This window comes from Aspergillus homomorphus (assembly GCF_003184865.1).
Source record: "Aspergillus homomorphus CBS 101889 unplaced genomic scaffold BO97scaffold_7, whole genome shotgun sequence".
Lineage (NCBI taxonomy): Eukaryota > Fungi > Ascomycota > Eurotiomycetes > Eurotiales > Aspergillaceae > Aspergillus > Aspergillus homomorphus.
The window spans coordinates 394,789-416,868 of NW_020291893.1; the positions used below are offsets into that span (position 1 = coordinate 394,789).

The following is a 22,080-nucleotide window of genomic DNA, read 5'->3' on the forward strand; positions in this document are numbered from 1 at the left end:
ATCTCATAGAACACGAACAAGTTTTATCAATCCCTATACATCATTACCGTTTCCCTCCTATCCCAACAGAATCCCAAGGTTCTATTCATCCTTCAGCATGAAAACCATGTCTCTCAAGGATCTGGAGAAGAAGTTCAGCGCTTCTCCCAAAGCCGACCATGGCAGCACCCGTCCACGAACAGGTCGCACTCCACCAAAAAAACAGGGTCTGCCAGCTGGAAAAGGCCAACAACTGCAGGGTATGCGCCTCCAGTCACCACATAGGAAGCCCGATGCTTCCACCCCTGGCCAGTGTGGTAACAGAGCCCCTGCTTCTAAAAATGCTCGTCACCATCAACCTCAAGGCCGACGCACCCACCGGCCTCGCCGTAAGGCAAACTCCTACTATGGAGATATCGAGATGAAGGAAGCCCCTTCTCTTGGTGGGGATGTCAAGATGAGAACCAATCCTAGTCTCGACGGAGACGTCGATATGCTGGAGGCAGCCCCTCTAGACACAAAAATGGAGATGACGGACATGAAAGGTGTTAGCAAGGCTGAAGAATTGGCCTGGTCGTTGTCGCTCTCGTGGTCAGCAATGACCTTCGATGACCGGATGGAAGAAGCTCCTGCTCTTCCCTGGTGGGTAGTGTCTGGGTCGATGGAGTGAGACGAGGCTATACAGCCGTTGAAGATCTTTCTGTTTGAAAAACAATCCCCTTCTACTTGACGACCAAAAAAGGTCAACCTTCTCATCCCCGACAAAAATCAAAACTCTCTTGCCCCCTTCCCCCCTGCTTTCTCGTGTCGGAGCATGTATGGTGGTGAGCCCCTCTGGGGTAAGTGTGTGTTGATGGGACTGAGCAAAGCTACAGCCGTCGAGGATCCTTCCCTTGAAAAGTGGAAAGGGAATCCAGCCGCAGTGGACCAAAAAAGAGTCCATAAGGCAAAAAAAGAAAAAGAAAAAGGAAAAGAAAAAACCTCTTTCCTTTTCATGAAAGCGACTCACAAGCTGAGCGCTAGCAGACACCAATTGGTGATCTTGCTTCGATGGACAAAAAAAAAAAAAAAAAAAAAAAAAAAAAAAAAAAAAAAAAAAAAAAAACCCCCCCCCCCAACCAAAAAAAAAAAAAAAAAAAAAAAAAACCCCCCCCCCCCCCCCCCCCCCCCCTCAAAATCCAAAAGATCAAAAAAAAGGTCAAAATTCTTTACATCCACGAAAAAAAACCAAAAGTCTTCAGCACCCCAGTTGTACGGGATACCTGTGTATAACACCTGAGCAAGACTTACACCTCTACGTGGTGCTCAGACTAGTAGCCGAAAGGCGAAGCCAAGCAAGTCTATAGCTTCATGTACGTACTTCGAATGGGCTAGGCTATATAGCTGATGAACCAGTACTGCATGGAAAACGCCATGCGATTGGCATTTGCTTGACAGCGGCTACTGTCCGCCAGACTTCTTTTCATTGCGCGAATGGGACTTTGAGTGAGAAGACTCCCGTCCATTTCTTATGTGTATGAAGATTCTAACGTAGTATATTAGAGTGCAAATGCCAGGAAAAGGATTTGTCGCCAAGCCCTTAAAATCAGTAGCCCCAGTTGTTTGCTTGCTTTGGTGGATGAGGTTCACCGACCACGCGTGTTCGACGGTATATTTGCCTGTCAACGTTCGAAGTCGAGGTTTCCCATTCTTAACACACAGAAAGTGCTCCAATTCAGAGGACTATCAACAGGTAAACTGCCCAGGGCTACGGATGAGGGTTACGTTTTCCCTTTGTCCTTCTACTCATTCCGCACTTTCTAGTTGCATCCTGTCTGCCAGAACCCACTTCTACACCATTCATTACGGCAATACGCAGGTTTGAGCGCTCCGAGGAAGCACTATCATATCGGTTCAAGGAATTTCTCAGAAGGTGCGCAGCTTTCTTTTCCTAGTACCCTTGAACGTCAGTCTTGGATGTTAACCTTTGTCTTGAAGGATGTGAAGAAGTCCGGGGGCAGATTGCAAGACATGGTGCTTGAAGGAATATAATTACCTGGTGAATAAGTATCTCATGCTTTCCGCAATCTGAAGAAGCAAGATAAAGCCCTTATCAATTAGGCGAGCTTGGGTACGGATGGAAAGATACGCCAGATTCTTGTTTCGAAAGATGTTCCCTTTCTGTACTGACAGACGTTGTTTCTAAGCCGTCTCCAACGGATAATATGAGCTCTGCAGGAAGGCAGTATATCGGACAATATCTGGATCCTCAAAGGCAGATAGGGACGAGATGCAGTAACCTCAATGCCAACGGCATTTTTATAGGCACAGTTGAAGCCCCCAACTATATCTGTCCTTGTTGTATGCAGTGGTATAGTATTCCGTAACCAAAACCATGATGCTGAGAGCCGGAGCATTAGACGCACTATATACTTTGGCTATTCTGTTCTCAAGTACGTCAGTAACAACAACAACAATCCTTTCATTTCTGACAAGGTCTCTTATAAATGTCCCAAAGAGCTGTTCAAGAACGGTCCATAACCTCTGAAATACTCTCCTACCCACAGCTTCTGCCCAAAACACCAAGTCCGAAGGCACCTTGACCAAGGACAGCAAGCCAACAAGACACAAATCTGGTGATGGAGAACGTGAATGGGATAACTAAGTGCGAGGAGCTGTCATACAAATGGGTAGTAGTGTTCTTCGATCTCAAGGTAGAAGAGCCTTTTGCTGTTGTTTAGCATTTCGTTCTGATTGAGGCAGCCAAGCTCTTCTCAAGAGCACAAGAGATTCGATTCTATGGAAATTACTTCTCAATCTCAGGGCAATGCATTGAGAGTATCTAAGTCTGATGGGATTCGGGACTATTCTCTATAATTAGGAAGTAAACACGTACGCTCCCAGACCTATGTTCCTCCACGCGTGTGAAAGTTTTGTAGAAGTACCTGTTGGTGTCGGTGAAGCTCGATATCCAACATGTGTCTGGCTGGAGTGTTGATCCTTGGATAATCCGTCAGTAGTGAGAGCCTCTCATACAACAATGGTCTTCTTCGTTTCCAAGGTGATCATTGTCTCAAGACGTCGAGAGAGCTTCGGCCAGGTCTCCACACCATTTGAGCTAAGAACAAATGACACGACACTATCGATTGGCAAGTAAGCTTTCAACGGAATCCTCATGCAAGAGCGTCCTTTCAATGTTTGTTTCACCATCTTGCTGGCCAGATAGCTGTTTCCATCGTACTGTTCAGCCCATTGATGGCACCTCAAGATCAAAAATCACCATCATTGAGAGCATTGACTTAACTCTGAGGGCAATCAACAATAGAGGCCATATTGATAGGCTCGGGAGACTTTCGAATGAGTTCAAATGAATCCCTCCCTCATTGTCACCAAATCAATCAACTTTAGTACTGCAGCACACAGTGCGTTGATTTGTATACAGGTCACATGACCATAATCTGCACATATGGTGCAGCCGTCAACCGTAAATTTCTACCCATGCGTTCGCCGACAAGGGCCATTCGATAAGGAAAACCCTCATTGAAGAAAGCCACAATACCACCTACCGTCCCAACGATCATATCACATCCTTGACATCTTGGTCGCTCAACTCGGAAGGCCAACTCCACCACGCTCCTCACTTCCGCCCACAATCCGAAACAACACAGCCGAAAATGGCCAACGAGCAACCCCAGACCCCAGACCAACAACAAGCTGCAGCAGCAGCAGCCGCACTGCAAACGCAACGCGAAGCCGACTACCAACGCTTCAAGACCTACACCGCCTGGACCCTACTGATAGCCTCGCCGATCCTCATCGCGCTCCCACCCCGCAAACTCGACAACCTGACCGTGCTCCAGCTCAGCGCCTTCTCTATCTCCGCCAACCACCTCACCCGCGAGCGCACCGGCCGCAGTATCGTCGACCGCATCGAGGACAAGATCGCCTCCGGCCGGACCCGTTCCGACGGCACCCTGGCCTCTCTGGGGAGCGGGCTGCCCAGCGAGCGGGCGCTGGAGATCCAGGCGCGGTTGCGGGCGGACCGGGAGAAGCAGATTGAGGAGGCTAAGGGGGAGGAGCTGGCTAAGTTGAAGGCGCGCGAGGAGTTTGAAAAGCCTGTTTTGCAGCGGGTGTGGATGGGCAGCGAGACCGAGGGGTGGAAGGAGCGGCGCATCCGCGAGGAGCAGCAGGCGCTCGCGGAGGGGAAGGGATACGGGGATCTGATCCGCGAGCATATCTGGGATGTTTGGACTTGGGGGAAGGGGAAGGATGAGGGGGAGAAATGAGGGGTTTTGGTTTGGAGGTCCTGGTGATCTGACAATGGGACAGGTTGGGGTGGATGTGATGGTTTATGATTGTATCTCTACTTTTGTTCTTCCGGGGATGTGTCCGCGGTGTATATGTTTGTTTGGCGTTGGGGTACCTAAAAGCGTTGGTTGTCTTCGTGTATGATATAGTATAGCGGGCTCTAGATTGGCCTGAGAATGAGTATTCCGTCTATATTCATCTTTTGCAGTTGTTAGTCTTCATGTCGAGTTTATTGGTTACCGATACACTTGATTTCTTGTCTATAAATGGCATCCTGGTGCAGATGTTGACTTTGAACATGCCATCGGGCTTCTTGATCCCGATACTCGGACGATGCTATCATGGTAAGTCTATGGTCGATACTCTGCACTCAACGATGCCAATGCCACTGGCACCTCCATAGATCTGTCGCTAGTATTATACTAATCATGAGTTCATACATGCTACCAGCGCCTGTTCACGCATGCAGGGAGATTTATGAGAATACAAGGGGAATATACCTCATAACTTGCAAGGTCCATGCGCTCTTTCCCTCCCTCCCTTCACGCGCGCCACTTGGGCAAATCTGATCATTGAGTTATCTGTGCCTTGTTGACTGACCTCCGATGGTTGTTGACCATATGGGTAGTCAAATAACAACAGCACTATATCATACTTTTCCGCAGACTTCCGTATAGATTGCCCATGCAATGGAGCTTCACTCTGATGACGCGATCTGACATGGAAATGTACTCATGAGAGCCACTCTGGGGTCCATTCGCACTTGACAGTGGCAAACGGTGACATCAATTGGGGAAGAAGGAGGCTCGATGAACCCTTTGGACTTAGAACTCTCGTCCCCAGTCTTCAAAAACAGCCTGGTGCTCGGCCGAAGTTGCCTGGCGGCACGGCAGGGTGATATCGGCCGTCTCTTATCATTTGGCCTAGGCTTGACTGATAGATTGCTGTAAACAACAGCGTATCGAAACCCAAAGAATTATGCTTCGGTCGCCGAGCTCTTTCGGCTTTTACGTAAGAGCTATGCGAGGAGCGGAGTAGCTTTCTCCGAATCGGAGGCGGTGTGTCGTTGGACTGAAATTGATGATGAAACGAGACTAAAGTGTCCGACACAGTACCAGTGAGTCCACCTCATGCAAATGACAGTCGACGAGTATAGCTGCATCGCTGTATGGCAGTCTATCTGCCACCACCACGACTCAGATTCCGAAGTGAAGCTATTCCGGTTTGGCTTGGTCCTGAATGACACTAGGCCCAACGCGGACCTGCTCAGTGCTGCGGCTGCAGGAACCGTTGCAGGACTCACTAACCCCAAATAGGATTAGTGATCAGTACTCGCACGTACCTCGCACAATCCAAGGGCAGATCCAGGACTGGGAACTTTCACGGCTACGCAGGCTTTCTCGAAAAACTGTAATACTCTCGCCACACCAACTTCTTCATGGCTCATCCAATCCAGTACTCGGCTTCCGTGCAGAAGAGTTTCCGGATCTTTTCCCCCCTGTCATCAAAGATCGTTTCAAATCGCTTAACTAATTCGGGTGTTCAACCGCAGTTTCGATATCGCGGGCCAAGTGGAGGCCGTCTTCAGGGAACTCGCCATAGAGCGGGCACGCTTCCGGTGGGGAAGGTCGCACGCTTAGTGTCAATGGGGAATGGTGTCGACGCGGTTCCCGATGTCGTGATGGCGATTGCACACTGCGGCGACGTTGGAAAAAAAAAAGTGGTTCTCTGCGCGAGGCCGATCGGTGGCAAGCTGCTGGTTTGGTCGCCTGCCTGTCATCGATTGATATAATTGTCACCCAGTGTTCCTCTTTCCAAGACATTTCCCCTCTCATCCCATATTTCAGTTTTCCCCCGGACTTTTCTCGCCTTCGAGCACCTGCACACCTTCGGCGCAAACGATGTACGACTGTTCAGTCTCCGCTGCGGAGAATAAGTTTAAGCATCATGGAAGCGGTGATCCAAAGGTGCCCAACTATTATGGCGAAGAGGACGGTGCCCCGGTGAAAGGGGAGCTGGAGCTCAACGTCGGTGGCCGTGGTGCCACTCAGCGTCGACTCAAAAACTACCACATCACCATGATTGGTTTCTGCGGTGGTATTGGAACTGGTCTCTTCGTTGGAGCAGGCTCTGCCTATGCGAAAGCAGGGCCTGCCGGTTTATTGTTGGCATACATTGTCGTGGGGTTTGTGCTGTGGTGTGTCATGCAGAGTATCGCCGAACTGGCGACGGTCTTTCCCACTGCAGGCTCCTTCCCCCACTGGGCAACTCGGTTCATCGATCCCGCCGTCGGTTTCTCTCTCGCCATTACGTACGGATACTGTTACACCATTGCGATTGCCTCGGAGGTTTCCGCAGCCGCGGTGGTGGTCAGCTACTGGTCGGATATCACGCCGGCCGTAGTCATAACAGTCGGGTTGGGATTGATATTAATCATCAACCTGATGAGTGTCCGTTTCTACGGCGAGAGTGAAGTCGTGACAGGTGCCATTAAGATTTTGTGTTTTCTGGGCTTGGTGGTCGCGGCTATCGTGATCACTGCAGGCGGCGGCCCGAACCACGAGACCATCGGCTTTCGCTACTGGCACAACCCCGGTCCCTGGACCAACTACAATGGCATCACAGGATCGACCGGTCACTTCCTCGGATTCCTGTCGGCCTTCGTCAACGCCTCCTTTAGCTTCGTCGGAGTTGAGACCGTCGTCATCGCCGCTGCCGAAGCCGTTGACCCCCACCGCGCCATTCCTAAGGCCGCTCGTCGCGTCACCTACCGCATAGCCTTCTTCTACATTCTGGGCGCCCTGCTGATTGGAATGATCGTGGATCCTCGGAACTCGGGCCTCACCTCCGGCTCCGGTAATGCCAACAGCTCCCCGTGGGTTATCGCCTTCAAGGAAGCCGGCATTGCCGGTCTGCCCTCTGTCGTGAACGCCTGCGTCTTGATCTCTGCCTGGTCCGCTGGTAACTCTTACTGCTGGGTCGGCTCACGCATGATCGTGGCCATGACAACGGATCGTCAGCTCCCCCAGTTCTTCGGCAAGGTCACGAAGAAAGGTGTCCCGTACGTGGCGGTGATTGTTTCCTGGCTCTTCGGTCCCTTGGCCTATTTGAGTAAGTAGCCTTTGCCCACCAACTGCGATGCAATCCTCTAATCTGGCTTCTGTTAAGGTCTCGGAAGCGGTGGTCCCGCACAAGCCTTCACCTGGCTCCTTAATCTTAGCACGGTCGCCGGCTTAATTGCTTGGGCGACCCTCTGCTTCTGCTACATCCGCTTCCATCGAGCGATGAAAGTTCAAGGGCACAGCCGTGATACTTTGCCCTGGAAGGGTCCCTTCCAGCCCTACACTGCCTGGGTCGGATTCGTCGGATCTACTATCATCACCCTTGTTGCTGGATTCCCCGTGTTCCTCAAGGGAAACTGGTCCGTCTCCGACTTCTTTGCCTCATATGTAGGCATTCCGATCTTCATCGTTCCGATTATTCTCTGGAAGATTTTCAAGCGCAGCAAGGTTAGTCGCATTTTCCCGTCACTGATTTGGTCGCGTTGACGCTAACACATTGCTCTAGTTCGTTCGCGCATCTACACTAGATCTCTGGTCCGGCCGCTTGCTGGAGGGAGAAATTATTATCAAAGACCATGGACCTAAGTCGCCGCTTAAGCGCTTTGTCGAATGGTGTTTCTAAGTACATATCCTCTTGTATATAGACTTGTATATACCTAGACGACGATACCCATCAAACTTTTTTTTTTCAACAATTATGGCTCTATTTTGGTATAGCAAGAAATTTTTTTAATATGCGGTAGCAGTCAATCATGTTGGTACGGATGATCCATTTTGATTATTGAAACTGTTGTCGCAGCTTGGCGATGTCTAGATGCGATGCTTTGCAGCAACCGCCCACGAGGAAGGAGCTAAAGTGGCCGGCAGCACGAGCATTGTTGACGACCTCAGCAAGCTGGACCTCCCACGGACGCTGTTCATCGTTAGTTACGCATGTCTGAAATAAGAAAAAGAGCTGCAGCAATATGCCACCAACTCGACCAACGCAAGGGAAAAAAAGGGAAGAAACATACCGCATCCGCCGCGCCAGGCCCGTCACCCTTCTTCTCCCACACCTGAGTAGTAGTGTTATAGACCTCGCCCTGCGTGCCATCAGGATACAACACCAACGCGGGCTTCTGCTCATGCGCGAGCTGCTCCCCAAGCACATTCCGCACGCCCTCGCCAAACGACTGCACCAACCGCTCCAACCGATGCAGCTTAGTACAATTCACACCAATGCCCCACGGCCGCGGGAGGTCGCCACCACCCAACGCCGCCTGCACGACAGTCTGGACATCACTCCCATCCGGCAACGCATCCCGCCCCTCAACAGGAAACACACACACCACCCAAAACGGCACCTTCCCCTCCAGCCCCGCGGCCCTCATCGCACGCCTAACAGCCCGCACCTCATCCAACCTCGGCACCGTCTCAAACGCAACATACTGCACCCTGTCCTTCAACTCCGCACCATCCGCCCGCACTGCCTCAACAATCAATCGCAACCGCTCCAAATGCCACTCATACAAACTCTCCTCGTCATCATGCGCCGCATCATACGCCCCGCTGTATTCCTGCCCCGGGATCATGCACGCGCCGTACGGTCCTAAGCTCAGCGCGATCTTAGCACCGGTCTCGCCCACCGCTTCCGCTGCTACGTCTAGCCCTGTGCGGATGTAGGGCGCGATTGCTTCGCGCGGAATCCCATCGGGGTGTGATGGTGTCTTCGTGCGGGAGAATCCCTCGATTGAGACTTGGTAGGTTGCTGTCAGCAGGACGTCGCTGCCGGCTTTTATGAAGGATCGCTGGCACGCCAGTAGCGTTGCGGGCGAGGAGATTAGGAGGTGGGAGGACCACAGTGGTGTTTCGCTGGAGCTGAAGGTTATGTTGTGGTGGTCTTGCAGCGTTGTGCCGAGGCCGCCGTCGAGGATTTGGATTGGGGTTGTTGGTGGTGTCATTTTGGGGGTGAGTTGGGTGGGTTTGGTTTGTAGTCAGAGGTAGGAGGGTGAGGTTGTGGGAGGGAGAATTGTGGAGGATTGATGGAGGGGAAGAGGAAATGTTGGAGGGGTGGTGCAGTGGAGGGAGAAAGTTACTTAAGCTGAGGAACGAATGTGGAGGCCCCACTTGGGATCATGCTTGGCGGAGGGAGAGTGCTTTAGCGTGCAGACTACGCGTAAGGTACGGTCGGCAACTAGTAGAGTCTTGCCTATCTACTCCGTACTTCTGGCTACTCTCGATTAGAGAATTCCGCGTCGTCAAAAGAACAGGGAACAATTTCGAAGAATCCATTTTAATTACCAGGCAGACCAACTCACCACCATTTCACCATCATCTCTTTTTCTGGTTTCTGTTCACGTCAAATGGCCACCAATAACAGGTCGCGGCAAAAATGCAAAGCGTGATATCGCGGAGCCGCTCACTAATGCCAGATATCATCAAGACGTATACCCACATCGATCTGAGGACGACAAGCAGTCAGTTATGGGCAAGCCAGTGCTCAATTCCCGCCAGTCCGAGGAATCCAGACACCGGGCTACGACCTGCTGTTGTTCCGAACACCGATCCCCTCGCTTCTCATCACGACTGATACCAATGATGGCGACGGCAAGAATGCAGGCCATACAGCCATGATGGCGTCAATGAACGACAGACACCAAACGCAGCGCAGCTTGCCATCATACACTCGGACGTCAACTCGGCATTGTTCCTCGTCCGCCACGGACGCGCTTGTACCTCGGGAAGGAAGCCTGCATGCGGGCGAGAAAGTAGGTAGTATGGCTAAAGCGCTATAAGGAGGCGGCGAAGGATCCTCCATTTGCGACTCAGGTTCATGATCCGCAGACTTCAATAAGACGCGAGAGGTCTTTGGGTCAGCGGCTAAATTAGCAGGGCCCTTGGGAGATGTGACTGGAGCCTAAAAAGTCTCGGTTGGAGCCTGAGGGTATGAGGCCGTCGAAGCTCGACTAGGCTCAGACTCAGCTGGAGCTTCAACAGGGTGAGGAATATCGGGCTCCATCGTGCATCTGCAAACACTCATTTATTTGTGACAAGGGCTACGCTGGCTCGGGCAGTGTCTAGTCTGCAGCTTTCCAGGCCCAGTAAAAATGACAGCTCGACTGAGCGGCTTGACAGTGTAGATTGTTCGAAAGAGAGCGAGGCTTTCATATGAATACCACGATCAGGCTGGCCGGTTTGGGTTCGCCGGTGGGTCCTTCTTCACGTTTGTTTGGGGATACCATCTGCCTGACAGAGAAACCACCTGCCTGATAATGGTGCCTTGTCAGAAAATCATGTTCGTCGAGGGGTCAAGGCCCCATCGAATGAGTGCTTGGTTGATTGGTATTCATTGTCGTTGCCCGCCTTGTTGTCGCTCCCGTTGTCTGCGCGGGTGGATAATGGATTGGACAGGTTTCGTTTGTTTGTCGGGAACAAACAACAAGGAGAGCACGAGTCAATCTCCTGAACAAACGCCTTCAACTTTCAGCTTGTGAATAAGTAAGCAATGAGGAGCGAGGCAGCTGACTCTGGAAGGATTGACTAAGATAAATAAGTGCAAAACGAACAGACAGCTCCAGCTCAACAATGCCATAGGCATCATGAAAGACCATGATCTGTCATGATGCATGATCGGCACCAGAAAGACAATCAACTCTATTTTGTCCTGTGGCCAAGCCATTACACCAGAAAGACCAAATCATCTGTTATCAGAGGCTATTTGAGAAAAACAGGCTCTATCATGATTTTCAGCGCCAACGTGACACACGAGGCGACAAACAACGCTTATCGACAAAACAGCCATTCACTTGCTATGACATCAAAGCCACGATACACGGAGCCAATCACCGACCTGGTACTTGACTGGTGGTTACTTCTGACAATGACTGACCGGAAACAACCTTGAACCTTTTTTCAGTATAAGAAGCTCATATCCTTTCGCTGGACACGGAATTGTCTGTTCCTCTCACCTTCACCTTCGGGTGCCAACCTTTGACATCCTCGATCTCGACACTGCCTGGTCCGATACCTCCAACCAGCTTCCACCCAGGCACCAAGAGTTCGTGATATACGATGTCTTCCCAAGCTCAAGCTGAGCGTTTCCATGTCCCCGTGACCTCTGAAGCCTCAGACGAGTCTCTTCAGGGTCCGATGGAGTTTCCAGATGTACCTCAGGGTCCGTTTGATTCTGTAGAAGTTTTCGAATCTTCAGCTGAGGGTTCTGGGGCTTCTCAGACCCCATTGGGGTCCTTAGGCGAGTCTGCTTGGTCGTATGTCTCGCAGATCCACGATCATTCGACTAACGATCTTGGGGTTCGAGAAACGTCTCCAGGGGATACCCAGGGCGTACTGACTGGGTCCTTTCACACTCCAATAGCCACTCAAGAAGCGATGCAGGGCCTAGCTGAGCCGCACGGAATATCTCATGACCCAGCTGAATCTTCTACAACTTCAATAGCCCTCCAAACACCGGACAAGGCTGTGGAAGCCGACATGACCACCCAGGCGCCAATCGAGTCTTCCGAAAATCCGGAACCACCAGCCGGACCTTCCCAAGCGCCAGGAGGGCTTACTCGACCGCCTTCGTATTCGTCCGTGGCTCCACCTAGATATAGACGTTCCACCGAAACTACAATCGAGCCGATGACGATCGAGGAAGCCGAGGAAGGATCCGCCGAAGGCAACGGCGTCCGTGCCAAACGCCGCCGTTGCCGGTGCGCGATTCATCCAAAGCTTGTCAAGGAATGTGATATCTGCTGCACGCCGAGAAATTTGGGCTGTATAATGGCTGTAGTGTACATATGTGCATTGTCTGCGCTAATTCTCGCCGCCATAATATTGTCAGGAGACCGCGACAATGATCCGGCGCTGGTTCACGACCACTGCTTCAAGAGCCAAACAAAAGCTTCTTACCTCTCCGGATTTGTGGGTTGGATGGGGGCCGATCAATGGTATGCGCATCACTGGGGTCTCGCGGTCTTCAAAAGCTTGTCCATCATCATAGGTTTGGTATGGACGTCTCTCCACTTGTTCATTCAGGCCGATCCCCCGCTTGACCTTGACTGGCTATGGTCGACCTGGCTCTATAGTATCCCTGTCGTGGTTCTTTGGTGGATGATTGATACGGTGCTCTGGCTTAAGGGCGTGTATAGTGTTCCTGGATGCCCTGGCGGTGGTGGTGTCTAGGTGACACTGTTCTGGGGTTGTTTACGGACAGTCGGCAGCGGCTGTATTTGCTCCTAGATTGTTTTTTGCTCAATTTACCAAATGGCGACAAAATTTGTTCTTGATATGGGACTCGATGTAGGCTACATGAAAGCATAGAAACGCGAGAGACTGAGGTTCAACCGCTTCACTCATACTCTCTTGTCGACCAGACATAGTAATGCAGCTTTCACTTTTACTGACTAAGACGGAATATACTCGAGTCAAGGTCTGCCTCATCTGGTTGACTCTGTGATATTACCTGGCAGTTGCCGTAGACGGGCATAGCGGTACTTCGCGTATCCAAAGCCGAAGCCCCCTTCCATCCACGCATAGTAGTACCCTGCCACGCTACCTGTAGCCTGGGTACCACAATGCCGCAGTCGCTTTAGGCACTGGCAAAAAAGAATTGATATGGAAGATCAAGACTATCGTACCCATAGATAAACATATTGACTTGGGTAGTCATATCCTCTGGTGTAGAACTAGGGAGCATGGAATTTTGATGAAGGTACGACGCTTTTCCAAATCGGGAAGCGCCTGCCTGCCAGATCAAGACACACGTGCATCCCGCCAGCACTCCGGAATGTGATCGTCTTCATGATCTCCAGGCCTGCCTACTCTCCTCGCTTGGGCATGACTCCATCTATTATGCTGCAGATTTCTCCCGCTTGATCTCATCCATGTAGCATCATCGCATATATGCGACTTGACGTGATGACGGGAACTGCCCATGTGCCGAGAATGGGTAGGGGAGCAACCAACTAAAAGACTGACTCGGTGTACGTGTATCAAGGTTCCCCCGGGCCGTGCAAGGTTAAGTATAAGTTCTCGAAGAAAGAAGATGAAGCTGATAACTTGCAGTCCGTCCGTCTACAGATATCAAACCGCAGGAGCATCAAGAAACTCTATGTTTGGTCAGGACCGTTACCAGTCAGCATTGCTTCTGGAACCCTAATGGTATAAGCTTCCAGATGGCTGGTCCGCGAGAAGGGTTCGCGAGCAGATGAATTCGTCAATAGATGAGGCTAACGAAGTACTCCCCGCTCATGCACGTATTTTCGATACTCACATAGCACTTGCATCTCGCGATAACCCTTTTGCCATGTCCCCCAAAGGAACATTGCGTCGTCGCGAGATAACAAATGCGTATAGAACTGTATTAGATTCTCTAGATGACACCAATAAATCAGACGAGGCTGATAACACTGACACGCAAGTCGAAGCATATCCACAAGGATCAGATCTGGACGTGATCCAAGACTGGCTTCACCATATATTTTCTCGGCGCCTTCGTCTGAAGGATGTTGGCAAGGATGATGATCTGGTCGATGCTGGGATAGATTCACTGCAGGTGGCCGAATTAGTCAGGATTCTGCAACATGCATCGAAGAAAATGCACCCTGCGGGAAAGCCTATGACCTGGACAAGCAATGAAGTTTACCAAGCTGGTTCAGCACAGGGTCTAGCCGATGCTCTTCATCACCATATTGATGGCGATAGGTCCGATGAGAATGCAGGATCTAACGCCAGGTGGTCGAGAGCCGACCGAATGGTTAATTCTATTTGGAGTCACTCAGCACCTCGGCCATGGATGCACTACGGCAGCGATAACGGGCTCAACAGGGGATCTTGGGAGTTATCTTCTCCAACATTTATTGCAAGACCCAGCGGTCGCGGAGATATACTGTCTCAACCGTAGCGCCGATGCAGCTGATCGTCAGGTGGACTGTTTCCGACAGAGAGGCTTGTCGGACGGGTGGCTTACAGCAACCTCGCGAGTTCACTTTTGGCAAGTTAGGTTAGGCGACGACATGCTGGGATTAGCTCCTGCTCAGGACCGTCTTCTGCGGGATACAGCGGACGCCTACATTCACAATGCCTGGCCAGTCAATTTCAACCAACCTCTGAAGGCTTTCGAGGACTCTATGCTCATGAGCGTGCGAGACCTCTTGAAGTTGGTTGAGGGGTCCCCTCGTAAACCCCATTTGCACTATATGTCATCTGTTTCGACAGTTGGAGCATTGACAAAGACACATGGGTCAACGATTCCCGAAACATTGCACGAGGCCTCAGTGGTGCAGGAACTGGGATATGCCGAGCCGAAATTCGTGGCCAAATCTCTCTGCGGAATAGCAGCTCGACGCACCGGCCTCGCCGTGAGTATCCATCGGGTCAGTCAACTAGGCGGGCCTTTGTATCCAGCGGGGGTAATGTGGAATCCGCGGGACTGGCTTCCGGCATTGGTCCGCTCTTCGATGACCTTGGGCAAGATCCCAGATGATCTGGGGGCAATGAAGGTTAATTGGGTTCCTATATTAAGTCATACGCTGCGTCACCACATGCACCATCAAGTGAGATGCAATCTGAATGCTGACGCCTTTCCTTTTATGTAGGACGTGGCTGCTCAAGCCATTGTACAAATTGTTCACACTCGTGAAGAAGAGCGGAGTCTTCTTGGACTGAAGGTGTACCACATTGTCAATCCTAACCCACAGAATAGGAGTCATTTGGGCCCTTGGTAGCCAAAGCCTGCAGGGCCAAGATTGTCTCGCTTCAGGACTGGGTTGATGAACTGGAGCAGCAGGCCTTCGACAACTCAAGTCGGAAACGTCTGGAGGCTTTACCAGGTCTACCGTTATTGGGCTTTTTCAAGTCGCTAGTTGCTCATCCCTTTGGAGACGAACAACGGCATTGCAGACAGTGCAGCCCTGCGTAAACTCAACCCGATCAATTTCGAGCTCTTCGAAAGTTGGTTGCAACAGTGGAAAGGAAAATGGCTTCCGGATCTTGATATTTGGGCAGCGATTGGTCAAATTTCGTTGCTTCTCTGAAGCCCTTCCTGAAGAAGACGATTAAGCTTAATGACTGTCTCGATCATAAGTACAAACTGCGGCACTAAATACGTTACGTTGGCACAAATTAAAGGGCACAGTAAGGACAGGCAGATCTGCCGCGGTTGCGCCACTAAATGAATGTCTGAGACAGACAGTGTGTCATCCCGGCAGCCGGTCGGATCGACACTGTCGGATGGTCATGGATTCTACTTGATATTTCTCAACGATAAGAGGTCATAGCGGTCCAGACCAATCAAGGGATTCTGGCGTTTCATCCACATTGAATGAGAGATGGCGCGCGGCTTCCGCCCCCAAGCCACGCTAATGTGCGTTATCATCACATTACGGATGCCACCGGGTAGCACGTTACGGAGTGAAATGGCTCGAGATAACGCACTCCTCGTCTTGCTCAGTTATAATGGCTAAAGCTCCCAGTCAAAATCGACTGCCAAGGGACTCAAGGTTGTAGCGGGCCACCGATGAAACTTAGGCGCCGGGCGCGGCGCACGATATCCCGCGGAGATCGTGTGGCTTTGCCCGGAATCCGCCCTGTGCCACACAGCCACAAGGCAGCAGCAACCAAGCAAAACTCATTTAGCCGAGATACAGATGATACCGCCTTAAAATGGGGGCACGTTAGATGGGGTCCGAGACTAATCAAGGAGCTCTGGAGCCTGCAACGGTGATGGGGTTCGCCGCCCGGCCAATGATCGCTCGGGGAAAATGTTTCTGCCTCCAGGGATCCTGATGGATGCGATGCAAGGGACCATAGCCTCAAATCTGGTCGCTGATCCGGGGGTTGAGTTTTCTCGAATCGTTCCAGCCGAGGAGGAAGTTCAGGGACCAGCCACAGAATAGGCAACTATACCAGTGTCACTGGAATCGAGAAAATTCGTGCTTGCTAAGAATAGCACACATGTTGCGCACATTGCGCGGCAAATGCTGGCCCCAAGAACTTTGGACCAAAGCTTCATCAAAGCTTGACGGTAGATGGGACTGCGGTTCTTGGCATTTGGCGGGAAATTTTGGCGGGAACGAATACGGTGTGGTAGACACTAGCTCAGACGAAAAATTGAGGTTGCCTGATTTTCTTTCCTCGGAGTGCAGCTGGGCTTGGCGCTCGGTGGTGGAGTTTTCGAGTCTGCCATCGGTCAAATTTGGCGGGAGAGCAAAGTCAAAGGGTGCGAGTATTGATCTGCTACTGTAGCGCCGTATGGATGCACTGGTTTGGGATGGTCAAGTGGATACTTGCAGGGTAGTGCATGACTACTCGCAGAATGAGAGATCATCATTGTTCTTGCACAGAATAGGCGCCCTGGAGCAGCGATACTAAGTTTAGAGACTTGAGTCCATAATTCTACATGAGTATCATTGCATGAATCCCATGACAAGGCTTACGCTTACCAGGCCCCACCCAGCGACACCAAGAGCGGCAGGGCTGAGCCGCTGACGTGGACCGTCTCGTGGCTGTGACTGGTTAATGTCCAGTAATACTGTACCGTACCGTACAACTGCCCGTCAATCCACGGGACCCCTGACCCAAACATCCATTCACTCACCCCGAGCCTTGAAACATAAATACCCTTTGCCTGGCCCATTTGGTGTCAGCTTACCTTCGAACCATCTGAAAGAGCAATTCTCCTCATAGACTCTCCTCTTTTTCCTTTCAAGTCCACTCTCAAACTACAACCCACTAAATCAAGATGTTCAACCTCTTCAAGTCCTCCAAGGATTCCGCCCCCGAGGCCACCTGGAACCCCGACACGGTGACCATGACCACAATGCAACAACCCACCAGCCCACAAGCTCCGACCACCGAGCGCGTCGTCACCGAGCAGCCTGTGCGTTCTGTCTTGTCCTACCTTTCTTCAGCTGACTCTCGGAACCAACAAGCTAATTACCTTTCTTTCTAGTCTTCCCAAGAACAAATGAACATGACCCTTCGTGGTGGTGGTGCCGGTGGTGTTTGCTGCGGAGTGTATGTCCTCCTTTGTTTTCTTTTCCCGAACTTTAACCTCCTACCCGAACGAGAAGCTAATTCTGAGATATAGGTGCGCCGGTTTGATGTGCTTTGAGTGCTGTGAGGAGTGTTGCTAAACAAAATTCTCATCTGGGTCGGTTTTCGCTGGGATCGGATCTACACCTCGCATTCTACAATCAATTGGAGATGGTGAGATCGCGACACGTGCTTGATGCGATATGGCTAGATTCTATATCTTGTTGAGGGATGGCTAACGGGCGGCGGGCATCCGGCTGGTCGGTCGATTGGCTCTTGCTGTTTCCGCTGGTTGGATACAATCTTGATTCTATGAGTCGATTGGGTTGTGACGTTGGGAATGACTGTTGGCTTTTCTTTACGTGTTGATGTGATGGATGGATGTCTATACCCCTTTTTTGCTTTTCTTTTAGTGGTTTTATGTGAGATGAAATGTTATTCTTCTGGTTTGACTGTGCTTTTTTTACTGGAAGTTATACTATTAGAGGATCTTACGTGAATTCTTGCGCGAATTCTTCCTGTGTGGTTTGCTCTGCGGAGGCTTGTTCTTCTCTTGCTAGGTACTGCGTGTGATTGTGACTTGCTAGACTTGGGTGGGATGTAGAGTAGAACCCTTTCAAAGAAAAAATGAAGTTTGCATATTGAATGATGATGATGATGATGATGGTGATGGTGATGATGATTTTATTTTGTAGAAAACATAGGAGAGAGACAACATGAGGAGATAGGAGAAAACATGACGAGTAGACCGAAAGAACAAAACTGAACGAAAACAAGAAGCACAGAACCAGAACGACCATAAATCTCAGACGCAGTTCCCCCGATAAACCCGAAAATCGATCGCAGCGCAATGCTCAATATTGCCATGCTAAACCCCAGGCAACTACCACTCCACATTGGCCATCCGATAGCTCGAGTCCACCCCGACGAGCGTCGTCTCGTGGTCCGGCTCGTACAGCGGCTCCACGTTGCCCGCCTCGTACTTGATCGTGCCGTCGGGGAGCCGCCCTGCGACGCGCACCACCCCGCCCGTCAATTGATCCACCACCTGGCTGTGCAGGGCGCCGCTGCTCATGCTGCAGCGGTTGCTGCCGGATTCGATGTGCGAGACTAGGTCTGCGGAGCGCTTGAAGTTGCGGAAGCAGTAGGGGCATCTGTTTGATTATGCGTTAGTGACCTTGAATGAGGAGAGAACAGGTTCTGTTTTGATGGATGTGGTCTTGTTTGTGAAGGGAACGTTATGCAATAGCTTACCCCAATGGCTTCTTGTCGCGAACCTTCTCCAGCATATGCGCCTCGAAATCTTCTTGAAGTCGGTAGCTCACGCGGCAGTGGCAGACAAAGCGCGAGCCAGCCATGTTCAGGAACTTGCTCGCGTCCCAGTCCGGATCTATCCTGCGGAGAATATCGCCGGCCGTGGCGTCCGGTCTGCCGAAGAGGTCCCACTCCAACGACTTGTCTTTCTCTAGCTCGATGGCTGTGCGGTGCGGAACTATCTCGTCGTCGGCGTCGGTCACGGGCATTCTGGACGTCGCGGTCACCATGCTCTCCTCGGTCGTGTGCGAGTGACATGTACTTGGGGACCCAGGAACCTGCTGGGAGAGAGGGGAGCTCTTGACCTTTTGTGCATTCGGGCTCGGCATAGGCGACTTTTGGGCGTTTGCCTTGGGGCTGCGGGGACTGACGGGGCTCTTCACTGGGGTCCCATCCAGCATGACTCCGCCATCATTGTCGTCGATATCGTCCGGGTGGATCGGGCGATCGCCGTCCAGGATCTCTGCGATCATCAGCCGGGTCTCCTGCTGCTGGAGAAGGCGAGCCCGAGGAATTCGCCGGCACCCGTTCTCTTCGATGTGGCCCATCAGCGCGCTGGCGGATTTGAAAGTCTTGGTGCAGCCGCGGCAGTCGATGCTTTGCTCTGCACGGTGATTCTATCATATCCCCAAGGCGTTAATGGTCATTCGTCTGTCTTGAGGGTGATGTTTACTTACCTGGCGAATGTGGACGTCACGGCCACCTGTGCTGCGGAAATCCACGCCGCAGACGGGACAGACGATATGCTTGGGGCTGATGATCTTGTGCAGCAGAAGACGCTCCTCGTCCGCGTAGTCTTCGTCGCACCGGTCGCAGTATTCGTGTTCGAGGAGCTTGTGGGTGCTCATGTCTCTCTTGGTGGTGAAGTACTTCTCGCATTTGGGATAGGTGCATGGAAGTCTGACCGGTCCTGTATCAGTTGACTTGATTGGAGTTTCTACTTTGCTCGAAGGGCTTGCGAAAGGAGGTTGTTTGAAGGAAGGTTGGGTGACAGAACGATTATTGGGATGACGACCTCTGTCCAAGGGGTCTGCAGTAGAGGGTCCTGCGCCAGGGCGGCTCGTATTGATGGGCTTGGCACCGTTGTACTTCTCTCCCGGCTGTGCTGCGCCAGAGAGTCCAATGTGGCAGTTGTCAGGATTCATGCGGCTGGCATTAGTGGCTCCTCCGCGAGAGGATCCTGTGTTGATACGTCCTGCATTCGCGGTGCCTGCTCCTGGGCGACCGGCACCACCACGGCCTGCGTCAGGGCGGCCCAGGTTTGAGGGGCCTGTGGAAGAGTAGCTTGGACGAATGGACATCCTGAAAGCGTATGGAGGGTTGTGAGGGATTGGGAGAGATGATAAGGATGGGATTTGAAAGGCGTCAATAGACGTGGAGAACTGATCAAGGTGAAGAGGTGTGGTCTTCGCGAGTTCTGATGGAAAGTTTGAGGATGCGAGCGAGATGACGGATGATGGATGAAGACTTGGAACGGATGAAAAAGCAAGGTGAAAGTGATTCAGTGTGAAAGGTGAGTCAGTGAATGTGGTGAGTGCGGACTGGCTTGGATTGTATCAAACCCGTCGTCACCTCACCATGACACGATACAATCATTTCCCGGCTGATGTCAGGTCTATTTCGACACATATTGTGGCTTCTGTACTTGGTGCATTGCGTTGATATTACGGAGACTCGAAAAAGAAGACTCGAAAAAGAGTCTTCAAACACGTATCGAAAAGCGATGTTGATTCATTCAGATATTGCTTATATGCACTACAGCCCCAGCCCCACTAGTTCACAACAAGAAAAAAAGTACGCTCAGAAACGCGAGAAGGGCAACCTGTCAAAGTCAGTAAGACACCCAAGAGCTTGATTGGAGTTAGAGAGAATGGCTGACGCACCATTTCCCTCTCAGCGTGATGACCGCCCAATTGTTTCCCGCCTCATCGGTCTCCTTCTCAACCTTGGTCGAGAATGAGATAGCGCTCATGATTCCGTCACCGAACTTCTCGTTGAGAACCGCCTTGTACGCATAGCCGTAGTTCTGCACAATCTCATACAATCGGTAGATCAACGGTTCCTTGGGAGGCATCTCGACTGTGCGACCACGGTCCGGGAAGCCACTGAGCTGCTCTTCGAGGAGGTCCCGGGGGATTTCCAGAAGAGATGACAGCTTGTCGATGTCCTCGGGAGATGCCTTCGCTTGGCCGTAGAAAAGGGCGGCGGCAGCGACTTCATTGCGACCAATGTGCTCCGCGATTTGCTCGAAACTCAGCTTTTTCGATGCCTTGGCCTTGAAAAGGGTCTCCGAGGCGGAGGGGAGGTAAGGGTGTTGGGAGACCTGGTCGTAGACGGTTAGTACGCGCGGAAATGAGTTCCTTGACAGACGTTATCGGCATCCTCGGTCTCGGGCGGACTTACGTCGAGGGTTGCGAGAGACATTTTGATATTGTTTCGCGGGTACAGCTAGATAATTAGAACGTTTCTTGGGGATCTAGTTGGGAAAGTACTGGTCAAGAGGACAGAAGAGATGACAAGCTTTCAATATGGGCCGATGTCATTCTTAAATAATGGCTGTTGCGCTGCTTTCTCCAACCGCGGTGCGGGGTCAAATTGCTGCGGGGCTTGTCAGTGAGGGGCAGCCCTTGCAGCAACTCTCCCCAATAGCATACACTACCCATTTTAAGGTTCTAGCATGACAGCTCTAGGTTGATATTCCAGATGTCTATGCTTCCTAGCCTCGAGAATGAATCTCTGAGCTTACCCTGTTGCCTTGGTCTTTTGATAGGGTGTCTGGCTAAAGACCTCCGATGGACCCCCACTGCTACTGCTCTCCCAACCAGTGCGGGGTTGATCTCCAACTCGCTGTAGCACAAAACAACGACGTCATTCTCTCAATTGACCTTTCGAGAGTGTACTGCATTTATAACATCTTTTCAATCACCTAGTGAGTCAACACGTTCATTCTCAATCATGTCTCATGCCAATCCAACGCAAGCTTAATTATATGTTTGTTTATGAACCTCACAGCTAATATATATATATCTATTTGGCCCAACGCAACACTTTCCATTACTACACTCATCAAGACGAGCATAGATCAGAGAATACCCGATACACTATCCTCTAGAACTGCATCAAAGATTAACATCCATGACAGTGTTCGATAATTCGAGAATTGTACCAGATACTGGTGCCTGTGGGTCTCCGGTCTCTCCGCAAGTCACTTCCGCTTGGGCAACATCGAGTATCCATCCAAGCTGTGCACGACAGAAGACATCTAAACCAGAACTTTCTATCACCAAATCCTCGCTAGTTGCTCCCCAAAAGGACCCCGATCCTTTGATGAAAGATAGAGCAACTTAGAAATATGTCAAAACATTCAAGCAAACCGCTATGGCGTTCGCTGAAGATGATTTTCACTTGTCATGCAATCGCTAGC

At 51.2% G+C, this 22,080-nt stretch overlaps 9 protein-coding genes across 9 annotated transcripts; 6 read left to right on the forward strand and 3 right to left on the reverse strand.

The window, feature by feature from the left end:
* Nucleotides 1-106: 106 nt before the first annotated feature.
* Nucleotides 107-1,843, forward strand: BO97DRAFT_422221 (uncharacterized protein; the record flags this gene model as incomplete). Its single annotated transcript, XM_025696778.1, has 2 exons — nucleotides 107-621; nucleotides 1,783-1,843. The coding sequence occupies 2 exons, from the start codon at nucleotides 107-109 to the stop codon at nucleotides 1,841-1,843; spliced, it is 576 nt and encodes a 191-aa protein (XP_025554021.1).
* A 1,629-nt stretch (nucleotides 1,844-3,472) lies between these two features.
* Nucleotides 3,473-4,244, forward strand: BO97DRAFT_476285 (uncharacterized protein; the record flags this gene model as incomplete). The annotated part of the gene is made up of 1 exon (XM_025700468.1): nucleotides 3,473-4,244. The coding sequence occupies exon 1, from the start codon at nucleotides 3,633-3,635 to the stop codon at nucleotides 4,242-4,244; it is 612 nt and encodes a 203-aa protein (XP_025554022.1). The 5' UTR covers nucleotides 3,473-3,632.
* Nucleotides 4,245-5,683: 1,439 nt separating this feature from the next.
* Nucleotides 5,684-8,000, forward strand: BO97DRAFT_441358 (putative amino acid permease). The gene is made up of 3 exons (XM_025698166.1): nucleotides 5,684-7,377; nucleotides 7,435-7,775; nucleotides 7,834-8,000. Exons 1-3 carry the CDS (start codon nucleotides 6,168-6,170, stop codon nucleotides 7,948-7,950), a joined length of 1,668 nt encoding a protein of 555 aa, XP_025554023.1. The 5' UTR covers nucleotides 5,684-6,167; the 3' UTR covers nucleotides 7,951-8,000.
* An 86-nt stretch (nucleotides 8,001-8,086) lies between these two features.
* Nucleotides 8,087-9,337, reverse strand: BO97DRAFT_476287 (homocysteine S-methyltransferase family protein). The gene is made up of 2 exons (XM_025700469.1): nucleotides 8,342-9,337; nucleotides 8,087-8,241 (listed from the first exon to the last, which is right to left on the reverse strand). The coding sequence occupies exons 1-2, from the start codon at nucleotides 9,266-9,268 to the stop codon at nucleotides 8,107-8,109; spliced, it is 1,062 nt and encodes a 353-aa protein (XP_025554024.1). The 5' UTR covers nucleotides 9,269-9,337; the 3' UTR covers nucleotides 8,087-8,106.
* A 2,041-nt stretch (nucleotides 9,338-11,378) lies between these two features.
* On the forward strand, nucleotides 11,379-12,491 carry BO97DRAFT_422225 (uncharacterized protein; the record flags this gene model as incomplete). The annotated part of the gene is made up of 1 exon (XM_025696779.1): nucleotides 11,379-12,491. One exon carries the CDS (start codon nucleotides 11,379-11,381, stop codon nucleotides 12,489-12,491), a length of 1,113 nt encoding a protein of 370 aa, XP_025554025.1.
* Nucleotides 12,492-14,323: 1,832 nt separating this feature from the next.
* BO97DRAFT_422226 (uncharacterized protein) lies at nucleotides 14,324-15,228 on the forward strand (the record flags this gene model as incomplete). Its single annotated transcript, XM_025696780.1, has 3 exons — nucleotides 14,324-14,809; nucleotides 14,906-14,977; nucleotides 15,013-15,228. 3 exons carry the CDS (start codon nucleotides 14,324-14,326, stop codon nucleotides 15,226-15,228), a joined length of 774 nt encoding a protein of 257 aa, XP_025554026.1.
* Nucleotides 15,229-17,003: 1,775 nt separating this feature from the next.
* On the forward strand, nucleotides 17,004-17,798 carry BO97DRAFT_403912 (uncharacterized protein). Its single transcript, XM_025694841.1, has 3 exons — nucleotides 17,004-17,187; nucleotides 17,260-17,324; nucleotides 17,398-17,798. The coding sequence occupies exons 1-3, from the start codon at nucleotides 17,050-17,052 to the stop codon at nucleotides 17,441-17,443; spliced, it is 249 nt and encodes an 82-aa protein (XP_025554027.1). The 5' UTR covers nucleotides 17,004-17,049; the 3' UTR covers nucleotides 17,444-17,798.
* A 427-nt stretch (nucleotides 17,799-18,225) lies between these two features.
* On the reverse strand, nucleotides 18,226-19,957 carry BO97DRAFT_441362 (putative C2H2 finger domain protein; the record flags this gene model as incomplete). The annotated part of the gene is made up of 3 exons (XM_025698167.1): nucleotides 18,226-18,496; nucleotides 18,597-19,273; nucleotides 19,334-19,957. 3 exons carry the CDS (start codon nucleotides 19,955-19,957, stop codon nucleotides 18,226-18,228), a joined length of 1,572 nt encoding a protein of 523 aa, XP_025554028.1.
* Nucleotides 19,958-20,378: 421 nt separating this feature from the next.
* cyn1 (putative cyanate hydratase) lies at nucleotides 20,379-21,159 on the reverse strand. The gene is made up of 3 exons (XM_025698168.1): nucleotides 21,060-21,159; nucleotides 20,540-20,979; nucleotides 20,379-20,478 (listed from the first exon to the last, which is right to left on the reverse strand). The coding sequence occupies exons 1-3, from the start codon at nucleotides 21,078-21,080 to the stop codon at nucleotides 20,457-20,459; spliced, it is 483 nt and encodes a 160-aa protein (XP_025554029.1). The 5' UTR covers nucleotides 21,081-21,159; the 3' UTR covers nucleotides 20,379-20,456.
* Between the last annotated feature and the right edge of the window lie 921 nt (nucleotides 21,160-22,080).

What these genes read in the sequence shown, in the direction of transcription:
- BO97DRAFT_441358 (XM_025698166.1), top strand. Translation starts at nt 6,168, where the DNA reads ATGTACGACTGTTCAGTCTCCGCTGCGGAGAATAAGTTTAAGCATCAT. An exon ending in CGGTCCCTTGGCCTATTTGA is followed by an intron (nt 7,378 to 7,434) that starts GTAAGTAGCCTT and finishes GCTTCTGTTAAG; the next exon opens with GTCTCGGAAGCGGTGGTCCC. An exon ending in AGATTTTCAAGCGCAGCAAG is followed by an intron (nt 7,776 to 7,833) that starts GTTAGTCGCATT and finishes ACATTGCTCTAG; the next exon opens with TTCGTTCGCGCATCTACACT.
- BO97DRAFT_476287 (XM_025700469.1), bottom strand. Translation starts at nt 9,268, where the DNA reads ATGACACCACCAACAACCCCAATCCAAATCCTCGACGGCGGCCTCGGC. An exon ending in GGCCTGGCGCGGCGGATGCG is followed by an intron (nt 8,242 to 8,341) that starts GTATGTTTCTTC and finishes AACGATGAACAG; the next exon opens with CGTCCGTGGGAGGTCCAGCT.
- BO97DRAFT_403912 (XM_025694841.1), top strand. Translation starts at nt 17,050, where the DNA reads ATGTTCAACCTCTTCAAGTCCTCCAAGGATTCCGCCCCCGAGGCCACC. An exon ending in GCGTCGTCACCGAGCAGCCT is followed by an intron (nt 17,188 to 17,259) that starts GTGCGTTCTGTC and finishes CTTTCTTTCTAG; the next exon opens with TCTTCCCAAGAACAAATGAA. An exon ending in GGTGGTGTTTGCTGCGGAGT is followed by an intron (nt 17,325 to 17,397) that starts GTATGTCCTCCT and finishes TCTGAGATATAG; the next exon opens with GTGCGCCGGTTTGATGTGCT.
- cyn1 (XM_025698168.1), bottom strand. Translation starts at nt 21,080, where the DNA reads ATGTCTCTCGCAACCCTCGAC. An exon ending in TGTCTCTCGCAACCCTCGAC is followed by an intron (nt 20,980 to 21,059) that starts GTAAGTCCGCCC and finishes GTCTACGACCAG; the next exon opens with GTCTCCCAACACCCTTACCT. An exon ending in ATCACGCTGAGAGGGAAATG is followed by an intron (nt 20,479 to 20,539) that starts GTGCGTCAGCCA and finishes TGACTTTGACAG; the next exon opens with GTTGCCCTTCTCGCGTTTCT.